The sequence below is a fragment of the Amphiura filiformis genome, chromosome 8 (genome assembly GCF_039555335.1).
Source record: "Amphiura filiformis chromosome 8, Afil_fr2py, whole genome shotgun sequence".
Taxonomy (NCBI): Eukaryota; Metazoa; Echinodermata; class Ophiuroidea; order Amphilepidida; family Amphiuridae; genus Amphiura; species Amphiura filiformis.
In genome coordinates this window covers 42549854-42564954 of record NC_092635.1, presented here as the reverse complement: position 1 = coordinate 42564954, position 15101 = coordinate 42549854, and the positions used below count along the sequence as shown (strand labels likewise).

At 34.9% G+C, this 15101-nt stretch overlaps 1 protein-coding gene across 1 annotated transcript; it reads right to left on the bottom strand.

Moving 5' to 3' along the window:
- Positions 1–4545: 4545 nt before the first annotated feature.
- On the bottom strand, positions 4546–12599 carry LOC140159556 (melatonin receptor type 1B-B-like). Its single transcript, XM_072183048.1, has 2 exons — positions 11737–12599; positions 4546–4892 (listed from the first exon to the last, which is right to left on the bottom strand). The coding sequence occupies exons 1-2, from the start codon at positions 12449–12451 to the stop codon at positions 4546–4548; spliced, it is 1062 nt and encodes a 353-aa protein (XP_072039149.1). The 5' UTR covers positions 12452–12599.
- Positions 12600–15101: the final 2502 nt, after the last annotated feature.

The following is a 15101-nucleotide window of genomic DNA, read 5'->3' as shown; positions in this document are numbered from 1 at the left end:
AACTGTTAATCTACAGGAAAAGACTCACACAGATCAATATCTGAACTTTTCGTCGCAGCACCCACTCCATCAAAAAATAGGGGTGGTTAGAACCTTACTTAACAGGATGGAAAACATTGTCACTGAGGAGGAGGACAAACAAGAGGAAGAAAACAAAATAAGATCAGCGTTAGCGCAGTGTGGCTACCCTAAATGGTCCATCGATAAGGCAAAACAACAAATTCAAAATAAACAGACTAAGGTGAGCAGGAATAGTAAAGACAGTGCGGATCGGTGCAAAGGAATGGTTGTCATTCCCTATGTGCAAGGAGTCTCTGAAAGGTTGCAAAGATCTTTCAAAAAGTATGGTATCAGCACGGCCATGAAGCCCCACAACACCCTCAAGAGATTGCTTGTGCATCCTAAGGACAAGATCGACTCCTCACAATCCTGCGACTGTGTATACGAAATCCCTTGCCAAACTTGTAATAAATCATATATCGGCGAGACAGGGAGAACATTCCAAACAAGACTGAATGAGCACAGAAAAGACACTGAAAAAATCAAAGATGTTAAATATACCAGAGCAAAAAGAAAAGAATCCGTCACTGAACAGCATAAGTCGGCCATCACCGACCATGTAGCACAGGAGAACCACGTCATTGACTGGGAGGGGGCAAAGATTCTCGAAAAGGACTCAAATAAACACACAAGATGGATACGCGAGGCATTATGGATCAGAAAGAGGGGCAGGAGACGCTAAATCGCGATGAAGGTGTATATTCTCTAAATCACATATATGATCCACTACTAAGAACTGTGCACCCTAGGGATGAGAAGTCTCGCGGGAAAACCAGTGGATCATCGCATTACTGAAGAAGTCTTCCGACCAGGAAGACGAAACTGTCTAAGTGAGTAGAATTTCATTGGATTTGACTACATAATCAAAAACTTTAGTTTACTTCACAATCCTGATGAATTTGTTTCAAGTCATAATGATAATATTAGGTTTAAAATGGCCAGGTTTTCCAACAAGAAGTGGAATTTTTAATAACACAACGGGCGAACTTCAAAGAGATGTTATTTTATTGTTGCTTGACAAGAATTTATCTTTATGTGGAAACTTTGTCGTCAAACAGAATAATGCGTCAATATATCGTCAGAAATAGCTGGAACTGACATGACTGCGTCAAACTTCAGCAAATGACATATTAACACTGTCCGCTTAATCTTATCTACATAAATCTTCATTTCTCAAACAAAGACTCTTCATCTCAAATTTTAACTTTTAAAAATAAGTAGTAAGTGTATCGGCTCAGCAATGTGATATTCGAGTTGTCGTTTGTCGGATTTTAAAAAGCGAATTCACAACGTCCTAAATTGGCTTTTAATTTTGAAACTTATACTCGTAGGTCCTATATCTTGGCTCTGGATATTGTTACGAGTAGTAAGAAAAGTAACATTTTAAAGACTAAAAGTCTTGTCAAATTTGGAAATATCGACTGAACATTCAGCTTTTAGGTTACTGTAATTTTAATACGATTTTAATATACATTGGGGAAAAGAAAATCACATTTTGTTAGCGACAATGAGTTTGTAGTTTAGTTCTGGCAATTTTACTGCCTTTCCGTAAACATTGGGGAAAAGAAAATCACATTTTGTTAGCGACAATGAGTTTGTAGTTTAGTTCTGGAAATTTTACTGCCTTTCCGTAAAATTATAGCACATATCATAGTTTACAGCAGGCTTTGCATATAGCATTAATACCGTCCTTCCAGATTCCAGAAACTTTTCACAAGTAAATAACATTAAAGTTTCATACAATCTCTGCTTCATATGTAAAATACAAAGATATTACAAAATGTTGCAGTTGACCTTTCACATTTTTATAAGGAATTCAAGAACAACTCCTCAAATTAGGAATACTTAAATGCAAGGAATATTTTCTTCGTCTTCCGTGACAAATTGTGAAATTGGTGGATCGTGCAGATGAGAGCAGTGATGTTATAATGTTTTTCAATAAGATAGTCAGGTGCTTATGTACTGAAAATGACACATTAACCACTTTAAAAATATTTGAAAATACATTAGGAGGTACTATTAAATTTGGTGACCATGGTGACGCTACAGATGGTGCTTGTACAAGTACATATGTGTTTTTTTTATCTTAAGTAAAAACCCAATATCAAATAATTTTCTAAAACTTAATTTTACTTTTGAAACAGAAATGACAAAAATGATCTGTCTTTTAGATGAATGGGCAGTCTCTGTTATGTTATTTATTAATAGATACTTCGTCTTTACTTGGCCCAGCAAACACAAAAAAACTATTAAAAAACAGCGCGTTATGGTTTGGGTCAAAAAATATATTGTCAAAACGTTATTGTAAAATATTTTTGTCAACACTGAATAACAATAGGTTAGAATGTTTTACATAAGGTTTTCAAAAAATGTTTTCTGAATATTATTTAATCGTATTTAATATTCACTTTATATAAGCCGACATGTAAACGTTTTCTGTTAAAAGTTTTGTGTTTCCTGGGTGAGGCAGAGCATACAGCATGTGACATATAATAATTGAATGTTAAACGCGAGTCACTTTTTCCATCTTTTTATATTCTTTATTGCATTCTATGTGTGAATGGGGGTTATCATCTGAACATAATTTGTCAGTGTACACGTATCTATGAGGAAAAATGATACTTTCTAAAATGTAGACGAATGAAATTCCACTCTTTTGCATGGATTGTCTACTGTACTTGTAGTATGTCTAGCACCAAAATTGCTTCGCTATCCCAAGATCGCAGCAGTTGGAGAACGCTTGTAGTCGCCTGCTCCACAGCAAACTGATGATCTACCGTGAATTTCACTACTTCTCTCTTTCCAAAGTAAATTTTGCTCTTTCCAGAATGAATTTCACTCTTACTTATTTTGTACTTTTATCATTTTACTCCATTAAAGCGATCACTGCAGGCAATCTAGAGTGTGAGTTATCTCTCTGGCACTCTTTTACATTTAGAGAGTAGTATACAGCAAACACAAAACATTTATAAAAGCGTTTTAATAACATTAAAAAAAACATTGAAAACTTACTGCAAAACATTCTAAACAAAATGTTATCTAAGTGTTGACAAAATATTTTTCAAAAATGTTTGACCAAAATGTTTTACAATAACGTTTTAATTTCATGACCTTTATATAGCCCGACATTTAAATGTTATTAAAACGTTTTAAATAAACATTTTAAGAACATTGTTGTGTTTGCTGGGTAAGCATAATTATGTCGCACATTAGAATTGAATTATAGCCACATACATTCCTTTTAAATGTTCATTTAATCTTCAAAATCAAAAAAAGCCTCACGTTTATGTCGAACAGTAATTATAATTTAATTATCAATTAACACCATGTCTAATGTAACCTCATTATTTTGTACTGTTTTGCACAATTTTACTTACGATAAAAGAAGATGCAACTTGAAAAGTGCTGATAAAGCATTTGTGACCTGCTACCACGAAATGAGCGTAAAGTCGCAACTTAATAGTTTCGAAACGCCCTGGCTAATGAGTTGGTGTTCTTTGTTTCACATGCACATGTCCAAGCCAGAAGTATGACTGTATGTCCTCTGTGAATGGGGCACAATGGGCCATTCACGAAGGACATACAGGTGCGCGATGACAGAACATCATATCTCAGTCAGCCAGGATGTCTCGAAACTACCAACTTGCGACTTTATACTCATTTCGTTGTAGCAGGTCACATTTGTGCAATCGAAGAATCGTCTGGCGAATTGTAAAAATCTCAAATGTCATAAGAATACATCCCAGCAAACACAAAACGTTTTCGACATCATTCGCAAAAGGTTATAAAAGGTTGTCAGAATACGTTTAAATGTCGGGTTATATAAAGGGTACATTAATGGTATAAAACGTTTTCATAACATTAAATAACATTTGTTGGCAATTTACTGCACAGCAAACACAAATGTGTTACAGAAAACATTTAAATGCCGGGTTATATAAAGGGTATAAAAACGTTTTAATAACATTCCAAAAACATTTTTGAAAACTTGGTACAAATCATTCTAAACAGAATGTTATTTTGGGGTTGAAAAAATATTTTGCAAAAAATGTTTGCCCAAAATATTTACAATAATGTTTTTAAAATGTTTTCACGGCCTTTATATAACCCGACATTTAAATGTTATTAAAACGCTTTGTAAAAAACATTTTAAGAACATTTTTGTGTTTGCTGGGTGCAAATATTTCAACATAATGTTATTTTAGTGTTGACAAAATATTTGGCCAAAAATGTTTGCAAAAATAGTTTACAATGACATTTTGAAAACATTTTAAAAATATTGTTGTAATGTGTTTTCATACAAAACGTTTTAAAACGATTTCATGACCTTTATATAACCCGACATTTTAATGTTATTAAAACGTTTTTACCTAAACCAAAACCCAAAATATATCTTATTTAAAACGTTTAAAAAACGTTTTTGTGTTTGCTGGGATGTAATGGCTTCTCTTCTTAGCCATGTTTTGCGCGATGCATTTACACTCTCTAGGCGTTAGTAACTCCTGTCACGGCACCACTAACAGTTGAGGACATGCCACCTCCACTGGATCCAGATGACGTCGTTAATTCCACTCCAACCTTGCCGCGATGCCAGCAGAAGTAGAACATCCTCTTATAGGAAGTCCTGTAACGCTTGTTGGTCATGGCGTACAGGATACCGGTGAAGGAGCAATGGGTGTGCGCTAAGACGACGGCGAACACGATGCTTGCGGCGCTGCCTCCGTAGTTGTCTCCCATCAGAAGGATGATCAGAAGAAATAAATAGGCAGCAAAGAAGTACACGGCGATCACCATCACGGAACGAATCACAGCCATCTCACCTTTACTGACACCTGCATACAAGAAATGGAAAAATGAAAATAATGCCATCATAAAAATACGATTTCGATCAATTTTAAATTGTGTCATTTTTGCCAAAATGAATAATATTAGTACCGACTGTCGAGAAGGTTTTCTGGTCATTTTAAACCGAAATAACGAGGTGAAATGAAAGAAATCGCACAAACTATAGAGCCCTATGACAATGTATGGGGATTTGACGAATAAACCCCTGCACTAGTCTCGGTCCCTGCCGATTTGTGCTCCTTCGTCACTAAGTGACGGAGGAACACAAACCGGCTGGGACCGAGACAACCCCTGCACCTGCAATCCCCGGAGTTTATTAAAAACTTTTCAATATTACTGTCATTAAAACTCTCCAGACTTTCACATGGTATTTAAATACACCATTGTGTATTACAATCATGCACAATTGAAAATTAAACATTAATGAAAAAAAATGTCGCAGTGAGCAAATCGAACATTATTGTTCCAACTATGCACAAAGCTCCTAATTTTACCCGTTTGATACACATTAATTGTACATTGATTCAGATTTGCTCTTTACTGTCTGCTTTTCAAGGCCATGCATAAAAGCAATAGGTGTTTTAAACGATCGGTTTCTCTTCATATGGTCATGATGATATATGTGCATTAGCGAAAAAGACTGTCTTGAGATTTTTTAAACAACTCTTTTCTGGGAAGCTGATTATCTTGCGATTCCATCATTTTTTGCTTTTTACCTTTCAATATTGTTAATTACCACACGATAACCAGTATCCATGACAACGAGGATTATATAACGTGACAAACACCGAAGACTCCGCTTTAACATCAGTTGGCCTGATGATGCATCCGAGATAGAATGTGAAATATTGCCACTCATAAAACTGAAGTCCAGTAGATCAGATTATAATCTCAAATTCATAGTTATTTACCTCGATGAATGACAATCTTCACAATCGTATCTGAATCAATTCCAAAAATATCCATCTCATTTCATATTTTGGCTTATAAAATTAAAACCGTAAAAGGTATGGCCACTAAATTTTCAGGGAATATTCCTCACATTCATATCAATATATAAAATCCATATTAATAAAAATATTGTGAATTAAGGGATAAGTCAAAAGAATATTATATGAATGCCGATTATTTTCGTAGTTTAAGGGATCTAAAATGAGCGTTTATTGCGTTTCGACAGTATTTTTTGTGGGACATGAGAGCACCTCAGACCTATCGAATTGCATTCTGAATACGAAGCATGTCTTTGTGATATCAAATAATTTTCATTTTTTGAAAATCACAATATAATACAAATTTTATGACAAATTATAAAAATTTGATATTTTTCAAATTTTTGATATATAACCGTCCTCGAAGTAAATTATATAAATCTAATGATATATTCTTAAAGTGTATGTAGCAGGAAGGAAAAGCCGACGGTCAATTGAAAATTTTGACCTTTCATATTGAAGATATGGATTTTTTTCCAAAAAGACCTAATTTTTTTTGGTGTTTTGGGGAAAAAATCCATATCTTCAATACGAAAGGTCAAAATTTTCAATTGATCGTCGGCTTTTCATCCCACCTACATACACTTTAAGTATAAATCATCAGATTTATAAAGTTTACTTCAAGTACTGTTAAATATCAAAAATATCAATTTTAATGATTTGCCATAAAATGTGTATTAAATTGCGAATTTCAAAAAATCAAAATTATTTGATATCAGAATGACATTCTTCGTATTCCGAATGCAATTCGATATGTCTGATGTGCTCTAATGTCCCAAAATAAATACTGTCCAAACGTTCATACCCCAGCCCTTAAAGCTATGATAATTCGTCCAAAAATATGCATCTAAATTCATATTTTGGCTTATAAAATAAAAACCATAATAGGTGTGTGGCCACCAAATTTTTAGGGAGTAATGCTCGCATTCATATCAATTATGTAATTCATATTAATAATATTAAAATATGATATAATGCTATTCAAGATGCATGTATATCAATATATGCTCAACAGACGATGTACAGTCAAAAAACACTTTTACGGCATTTGTTTCATTAACTGTATATTTATCATATAGCAGGTGTTGGCTGACATTGTGCTCCACATTTAGTTCAGTTTTTGGCCGTGATAAATGACTTCGGGACGAGCCCCTGAATACATTTATATTTCTTTTTCTTATCTTTATTATTATCATTTTAAAATATCCTTCATCATATGATATTTGTCATTCTATTAATCTTTGCCAAAGCTCGTCTTTTTTCTCTATTTCTACCTTTATTTTACGGCACTGTACAAATAATCACCATAATTGCCGAATTGATGATGATTTTTATATAGACATACGTAACATTGCCCTATATAATGATACGGGTGCAATTACATTAATTTGAAGTAATAAAAGCGGGTTGAAAATTGCTCATTCAGTTCTTTTTACTTATCATTTGCATCAGAAGCAATTCGATGTAATACTGCATTTAAAAATCATTCTTTCTTTTTTGCTAAAACGTTCTCAAGTAATTTCAGACCCAAACCATGACGCAAAATAGGCATTAGCGATGTTTTTAATGCCCACTCCCTAAATAAACAAATACATTTTTCTAATATTTTTTTACTTATCGTAAAGTCCTATCTTTTACATGTTTTTATGTGAAATATTAAGTTAATACAACATTCCGTTTTAGAGTAATTGAGTAAAAACGGAAAACAGATGCAATATTTAGGATTTGACTCAGACAATCCAGGAAAAAAAGGTTGGCACACTTTGCTTGTCTTTTGGTATATCTCTGCCCCCCCGCTCCCCCAATTCAATGTTGGACCAAGCCATGTTGTCAACAGGTCCGTGAGACCCTCCAACATTATATTGCATGCATGTTTCACTCGCCTCTCCAATTTTGATAGGGCACACATTTCCATTGTTTAGTGCAAGTGTGCCAACTATTTTTTTCCTGGATTGTAGGTCATGCTTACATAATTATTGTCTAGGCAATTGTGGAACTTAATGAAATTTACCCTGAATGGAATAGAAGTTAATGGATTTACAGCTGGTAGCTCCTGGTTATCAGCATTGATACAGATTAATAGTAGCAATGAAGCAAAGAATCAGAGCTTCTGTAAGTCAGGGTAGCTATTCAAATTGAATTAAGTAATACTAGTCTCCAACCGGGTACCGGGTGTCGACTGTGACGATAAGTTCCAAATTTTCTTTAAAAATTGAAATAATGTCGGAATTGTACATTTTCATGACCATATTTGGAATCAGCATAAAAATGCATTCAAGTGAGTACAAACAAGCCTAGTATTGGTTCAAGATAGCTCTTGATATTTTGAGAAAATATCTCAAAACTGTTATGTCGAAGCCTATGGTTAGCACATAAAGCATTATCAAGAAGACAAAGTAATTACATTTTATAGATCTCGATTTATTGTCACCTTCCCCCAATTATTATTTAAATCTGGATGTATATTGAAACGTAAGCGTGCGCTACTTGGAATTACGAGTTGCTCCTGACGCATTTTAATACTCATATGAATAATATGAGACTTTAATGCAAATCGTTTACGTATCGCTGGCATTTGATAAGGCCGTATAAAATTAATGTTTTGGTTCTCGTCCCCTCCCTCCTCAATTTCTGGGATTTGTCAGATTTTTTTATTTTATAGATTTTTCAATTATTTTAGACTTTGGAATTATTTATGAATTTTTCATACATATAAATAAGTTTATTAGAGAACAAGGATCATTTCCAAGTCTTTTTGTGGTACTCTAGGGGTTTATCCTTAGAATCTCACATTTGAAAAAAAAAAAAAGTGCCTCATCGTTTCCTCGAGCACAATTGGAAAAGACCGAAAACTACTGACAATGCTGATTTTACATTGAAAAAAAAAAACAAAACAAAAAAACACCTCCCTCCCTCATCAATTCATGAAAATCCTCTGGACGAGAACCAAAATATTAATTTTATATGGCCTAATGTACACTGCTCACAGAATGAGAAAATTGAATTAAAAGTTTACTGGATAGATAAATGTTTTGCGCATTTTGATTACTTGTCAATATATATTTTGATTAACAAAAGGTAGAGTTTCAAATATGACAACATTCCAGCGCAAAATGTGCAGAACACATTTTTTCATTTATTTTATTTTATTCATTTTGGCAACAAACATCAAAAATAGAAAATAACATAAAGGAGGTCTCCTGAGCTGCCAGGGAGCACTGAAAAGCACAGGAAAGCACTGTGAAAGCACTGTTCATTCCTTGAACTGATCGATTTGCCCATTTACTGTTAACATCAGAGAGTATTGCCTATTATTTAAATGTAACGATACTTTTTGTGTGCAGTATATTAAGGGGGTACTACACCCCTCGATAAATTTATGTCTATTTTTGCATTTTTCTCAAAAACTAATAAAACAGTGGTAACAAAAGTTATGTATATTATAGGGGCAAGGATTCCAATTACTACACTGGAATTTCAGTGACCCAAGACAAGCGGTTCGTTATTTATGATAAGAAATAAGGTACCGCTAGGGTGTACCTCATTTCCGATCATATATACTGAACCGCTTGTCTTGAGTCACTGAAATTTCCGTGCAGTAATTGGGATCCTTGCCCCAATAAACTACATAACTTTTGTTACCAGTGTGTTATTATTTTTTGAGAAAAAATGCAAAAATAGTCACAAATTTACCACAGGGGTGTAGTACCCCCTTAAGGTATTGGCATCTTTTACGTATCTTTTATGGTAATGTCATCTTTCATATAATCTTTTATGGTAATGTCATCTTTCATATAATCTTTTATGGTAATGTCATCTTTCATATAATCTTTCATGGCAATGTCATCTTTCATATAATCTTTCATGGCAATGTCATCTTTCATTGTAATGCCACCTTTCATGGTAAATGCCACATTCTAATGCAACCTTCACATTAACTATCATGCAATTGCTGACCTGATTTCAGGTATTTTCTCAGGTTGTTGTTATAAGATGTATGGTTTAGAATATGTTATCAAATATACAATAAAGATACATGGTTTCGTCAAGAAATTTCAATATATTGGTCTGTGTGTCTTGGTCCTGCTCGATATAGACCGATATTGGAAATTGCGCTTTATATGTAGGGAGAATTGACAATAGCCAAGGTCTAGTTTATAATGTTTTTGTAGCAGAAAACGTACAATTGCTGTATTGCTTACAGTGGGTTGACCAATATAACCAATTGTAACAAAATGTTACCGATTTTCTTTTCTTTCCATTTCGCTTTTTTGAAAAGCAGGATTCTTTACTTTTTGATTTGAAAATGAACCAGATTTTGAAATTCAGTGACGAAGCTGAGTTTTAGAGATTAGATACACTATATAAATGACATTGTGAAAAACTGACAATGTCCGATCTGATATCAAATAATTTGGTTTTTTTGTTTAATTTACGATTTAATATAAGTTTTGTGGCAAATTAAAAACGTTAGGTCTTTTATGAAACTTCATGTACATCTTGTGATGTGTCCTGCGTAATTTAATTTGATCAGTTAACTTTGTTTACAATTTAAAGCTATATCATGACAGAGATGAGACATGGGAATGCCCTTTCAAGTAATCATGCAAGCGTTTGTGTATAAATACATTCTAGGGGATTCTTGTTTGATCAGATAAATAAATTCGATCATATCTATTTTTTGATCTTGGAAATCCCATGTGTCTCAATGTCACCATTGTATTGTATCATATAGGGAAAATCATAGCTGATAATTTCTAGATTTACCACATTGGTATCTAAAAGAGAATGGACAGTTTCTCTTGACAGATCGGAGTTAGAAATGGGTCAGGCTTTTAAATATGTTTTATAGTTTATACACCTTCAAAAAAGGTACTTGCGAGCCAATCAATTGCATAGCCAATAATGTGATACTAATCCAGCAATATATAACGAAGGAGATTTCGAGTGCAACAAAGTACTCTTCTATTCACAAATGGGGGATATATTCTTCTGTCGACTTGCTTAAGTCTGGTTTACGAAACAACATATCTGTCAATAAATAGTGGACAAGTGCAGAAAAAAACATGATTTCTGGAGAAAGTGATTGAGTGGTTAAAGCAGCACCATTTTGGAAATTGTCATCTGTGCAAGGATTATATACGCAAAGGATATATAAATTCAAGTCAACAGTGGATGACTTCGCTGAACAGTGATCTTGGCAGGACAAGTGAATCTGGATAAACATCTGTCGTCCAGAACATTGAGTGCAACAGAACGTTGCAATCAACAACAAGAAGGCTGCTGGGTAAGTAACAGTCTCAAACAGTGCATTGTATTCATTCCCAAAGTGATTTTATGTATTTATGTTTATATTAAACATCATTGTTAAATTATACTTAACTTTCATTAAAAGATTCAGATATTGTTAACTCAATCAAACAGTGTGTTCTGTTGTGCAATCTGAAGTGAATTTCGGTAAAAGGTATTTTGGCCTTGAGTCATTTACAACTCGTAACAATCTTCAATACAAAAGGTCAAATTTTCCAAATGATTGTCGGCTTTTCATCCCAGCTACATACACTTTAAGTACATATCATTAGATTTATAAATTTTGTTTCGAGGACTGCTAAATATCAAAAATGTCAATTTTTAATAATTTGCCACGGTATTATGTCGCGAATTTCAAAACAATCAAAATTATTTGATCATGTTGATAGCAGAAGGACATTCCTCGTATTCAGAATGCAATTTGGTGTGTCTGATGTGCTATCGGGTTCCGCACAAAATACTTGGCAAAGGTGGATGACCGAGCACTCAAAGGCATTCAACTATACATATTAAAAATATTAAAAGGACCTACCTTTCTCGCCTTTCTTAAGATTTTTGCTGGATGCTCTCACTGTCAAGATGATACGAGTAAACGAGAAGACAATAACCACCAATGGAATACCCCAGCCAGTAAATACCATAAAGAATGTGTAGCTAACAGAAGACGTGCTGCTTGGAATACAGAACATCAGGACTGGATCGTAATAATGAGAACCCCATCCAAATAGTGTCGGGAGTAATATCAAGATCCCAGCAGACCAGATACCCAACAACATCAAGCCAACGGTTGCAGGAGTGTAGATCTTCGCGTAAGCAAGGTGATGGCACACCCGAATGTAGCCATTGAAGCTGGCAGCTGCGATGCTCCAAACAGACACGATACAGACCGATGCACAAAGAAACGATGACATGTCACAGAGGGGTTTATTATTAATCAGATACTCTCCGTGAGTAGCGATACCGACGATGATGAAGAGATCTCCTAAGAGTCCGACTAATATGTCAGAAACAGCGGTGTTGACTATAAAGACACTGCCAAGAGAACGAAGCTTCTTGAATATCATGAAAGCAACGACAACAATGATATTGCCACCGAGTCCGATTACAAAGACAGCGACCGTAAACCATAGATAAACCTGCTGGTTGATGAGAGGACCGACGACAGAAGGTGCTGGGGTTGTTACAGCAGCTGGTGTGGATTCAACCGCATGTGTTGTCGACATATTTGTTGAAGTATTACCAGCCATGATTAACGGCAAAAAATATCCTTATGTCAATCACAGATTGAACTCACTCCCTGATGCAGACTATTGCAGCAGACGACAAAATGCTTATGTCACGAAACTCACTCCCTAATGAGGAATACTGCAGCAGACGACAAAATAGTCTGCAAGCTGTAAACTATTAACTTTAAGTGCGCGCTAAATATAATAGTCTGTTGCTTGGCAGTGTTGAATATTGACCATTTATAAATTGTTCAAGCAAGATTCTCCACACTTTTTAACATTCAGTAATAGTTTTACTCTGAAACAGCTCAAATCTGTAGTGACTTATACGAGTCTGCGCACATTGGCATTAGGTGAATTTACAGTGGCTTTGCTCACTATGATCTATTTGAAAGCTGTAGCTTGAAGTTTATTTGAATGTTTATTTTCAACGATTTACCTATTTCCTTGTTAAAGCAACAGAAAATCAAATTTTGTTTTAGTCGAGACTTCAAAAATGTAGTACATTCAATAATTACTTTAAAGATGTGTTTCCTTAAAAGATCTCTTCTGTTTTTAAAATGAATACTTGGATATACATGTAGGGGTGTTTGTGGGTGTATGGAATGTTTGTATCCTTTGAGGAGGATGGTCGGGTGTGTGGGGTGTGTGGGTGCGTGTTTTGATGGGGACTGCAGTTGTGATGCGTTGAAAACGGTTCTGTGAAGGCATCCATAAACCCGGGCCATAAACAGGAAAGTCTTGCTGTCACTGTTGCTCAGTTCTTTGTGCTTGTGGTGTATTTTGTGTAAACTTAGAAGAGGTGATTTTTGGCCTTGGGTATTTCCAATGGTCATCCCGTAAAAATACGCCTTGAAAGAAGACTGCATTCATATTTTTATCACAAATGTGCTGGATTTGAAGCAGAAACAAACATGTATAGCCGACCTTACATCTCATAGCATGTGTCTTTTGTAGTTTAAAACAGTCCCTGGAAAATAATGGCAGCAACTCCCTGCAGGGACTATTTTAGTGGAGTAAAGTCACTGCATGCTGCACGCCGCCGGCAGACAGAGAGTTTCCGGACGGACTTGCTGTAATTAATAGCAAAGCGTTACGATATGTATGGGGGTGGGTGTGTGTGTGTAGTAGGGGGTGTAGGGGTGGATCTAGACCAATTGGGGGGAGGCGATTACATAAGGATCATCAAATGTGTTAATATGGCCACGAATCAGTCATGGCCTTGCCCCACTAGAGGGTGGAGAAAAAAGTTGAGAATTTTTGAAAATAAACTGAGGTCCAAATTAACATGATTAAATCCATTTTGGTGCACCATGTTTTACACTATTACAGCTTTAAAAAAGTGTACGGGTGTCCAAACCAGAAACCAAAACCGCCACATTGTTATATCTATAACACAAAAAGGCAATATGGCCGACTTGCTCTAAAATAATCCTAGATCCACGATCAACCCGGCTTTGAGCTTTTGTTGGCAACGGTGTATCTTGGGGACTTCTAAAATGTTTTGAAGAAGTTTTAGGCGATTTTGATATCATGTGTGCAAACATTTTCTTCTCCGATTTTTTAAAAACCTTAATCTGCCCCTGATTATGACCGTGTATCTTCGTGGAAAGCGAAGTCGAAGAAGAGGAGTGCAACAGGGGGTCAATAGAAGGTTAAAAAGCTATAAAAAAAAAGGAGGAAAAGGGAAATAGAAGATGAAGAAAAAGAGACAAAAAGTAAAAAATTGGAATACTTGAAGTGGAAGAAGAAAATTCTACTTATAGGAAATTTACATAATTTCGCCCACCAAAAACTACACCAGGATCTACGCTCCTGTTTGGTAGTTATAAGAATGTTTATGTGTATGCAGCATTTTTAAATACTTTATACTATTTTACAAAGTGCAATGCACAAACCTTTCATGCGTCAGCACTTTATGGTTTAAATGCAAGATTACAATATCATGCATTTTGCGAGATGATCTAGTACCGGTATATCAGACGAATCGTGAACATAATGTTATTATTTTGATGCATTAAAATAACAAAATTCATATTGAGTTTTAGCTTCTATTTTTACATGATACGTAAATTCTTATGTCCTTAAATTTTGATCAAGGTTCTTCATGTAAAGCCTTATGTTTTGGAATAAATAATTAAGACTATATAATTTATTTTATCTAAGAGTATTATAGCATGATCATGTTCACTTTCATTAATGTAATCACTCAATATATTGATCAAAATAATGATAGTAGTCATATTACATTAGGCTTGTACTCCATGTACTTTAGGGTTTCATTACTTTTCATAATGTTGTTGTACGATTTTGACTCCCATGAAAATTATTTGCAAAATCTTCTGAATCTAAAGGGTAACCACCTCGGGCTCCCCCAGAATGGTAAATACAGTCGCATTTATCGTAAAATGTGAGCGAGCGAAGCGAACCGGAAAATATTTTAAAGAGTGGTTCACCCGGATCCGCCCCTATTTAAAGAAATGGGCCTACTCACTTAGACCAAAGTGCAATTCAATGTTTCTCTTCTCTTTTGCCCGCTTTTTATCCTTTCCTTTTCCCTCTTTTCTAATTTTTGCATCTTTGCCTTTCTTTTCTTTCCCCCTTTCTTGGGGAGGGGGGCATCCCATATGCCCGTGCCTGCTCTAAGGTAACGATCTCCAAACTTGGATCT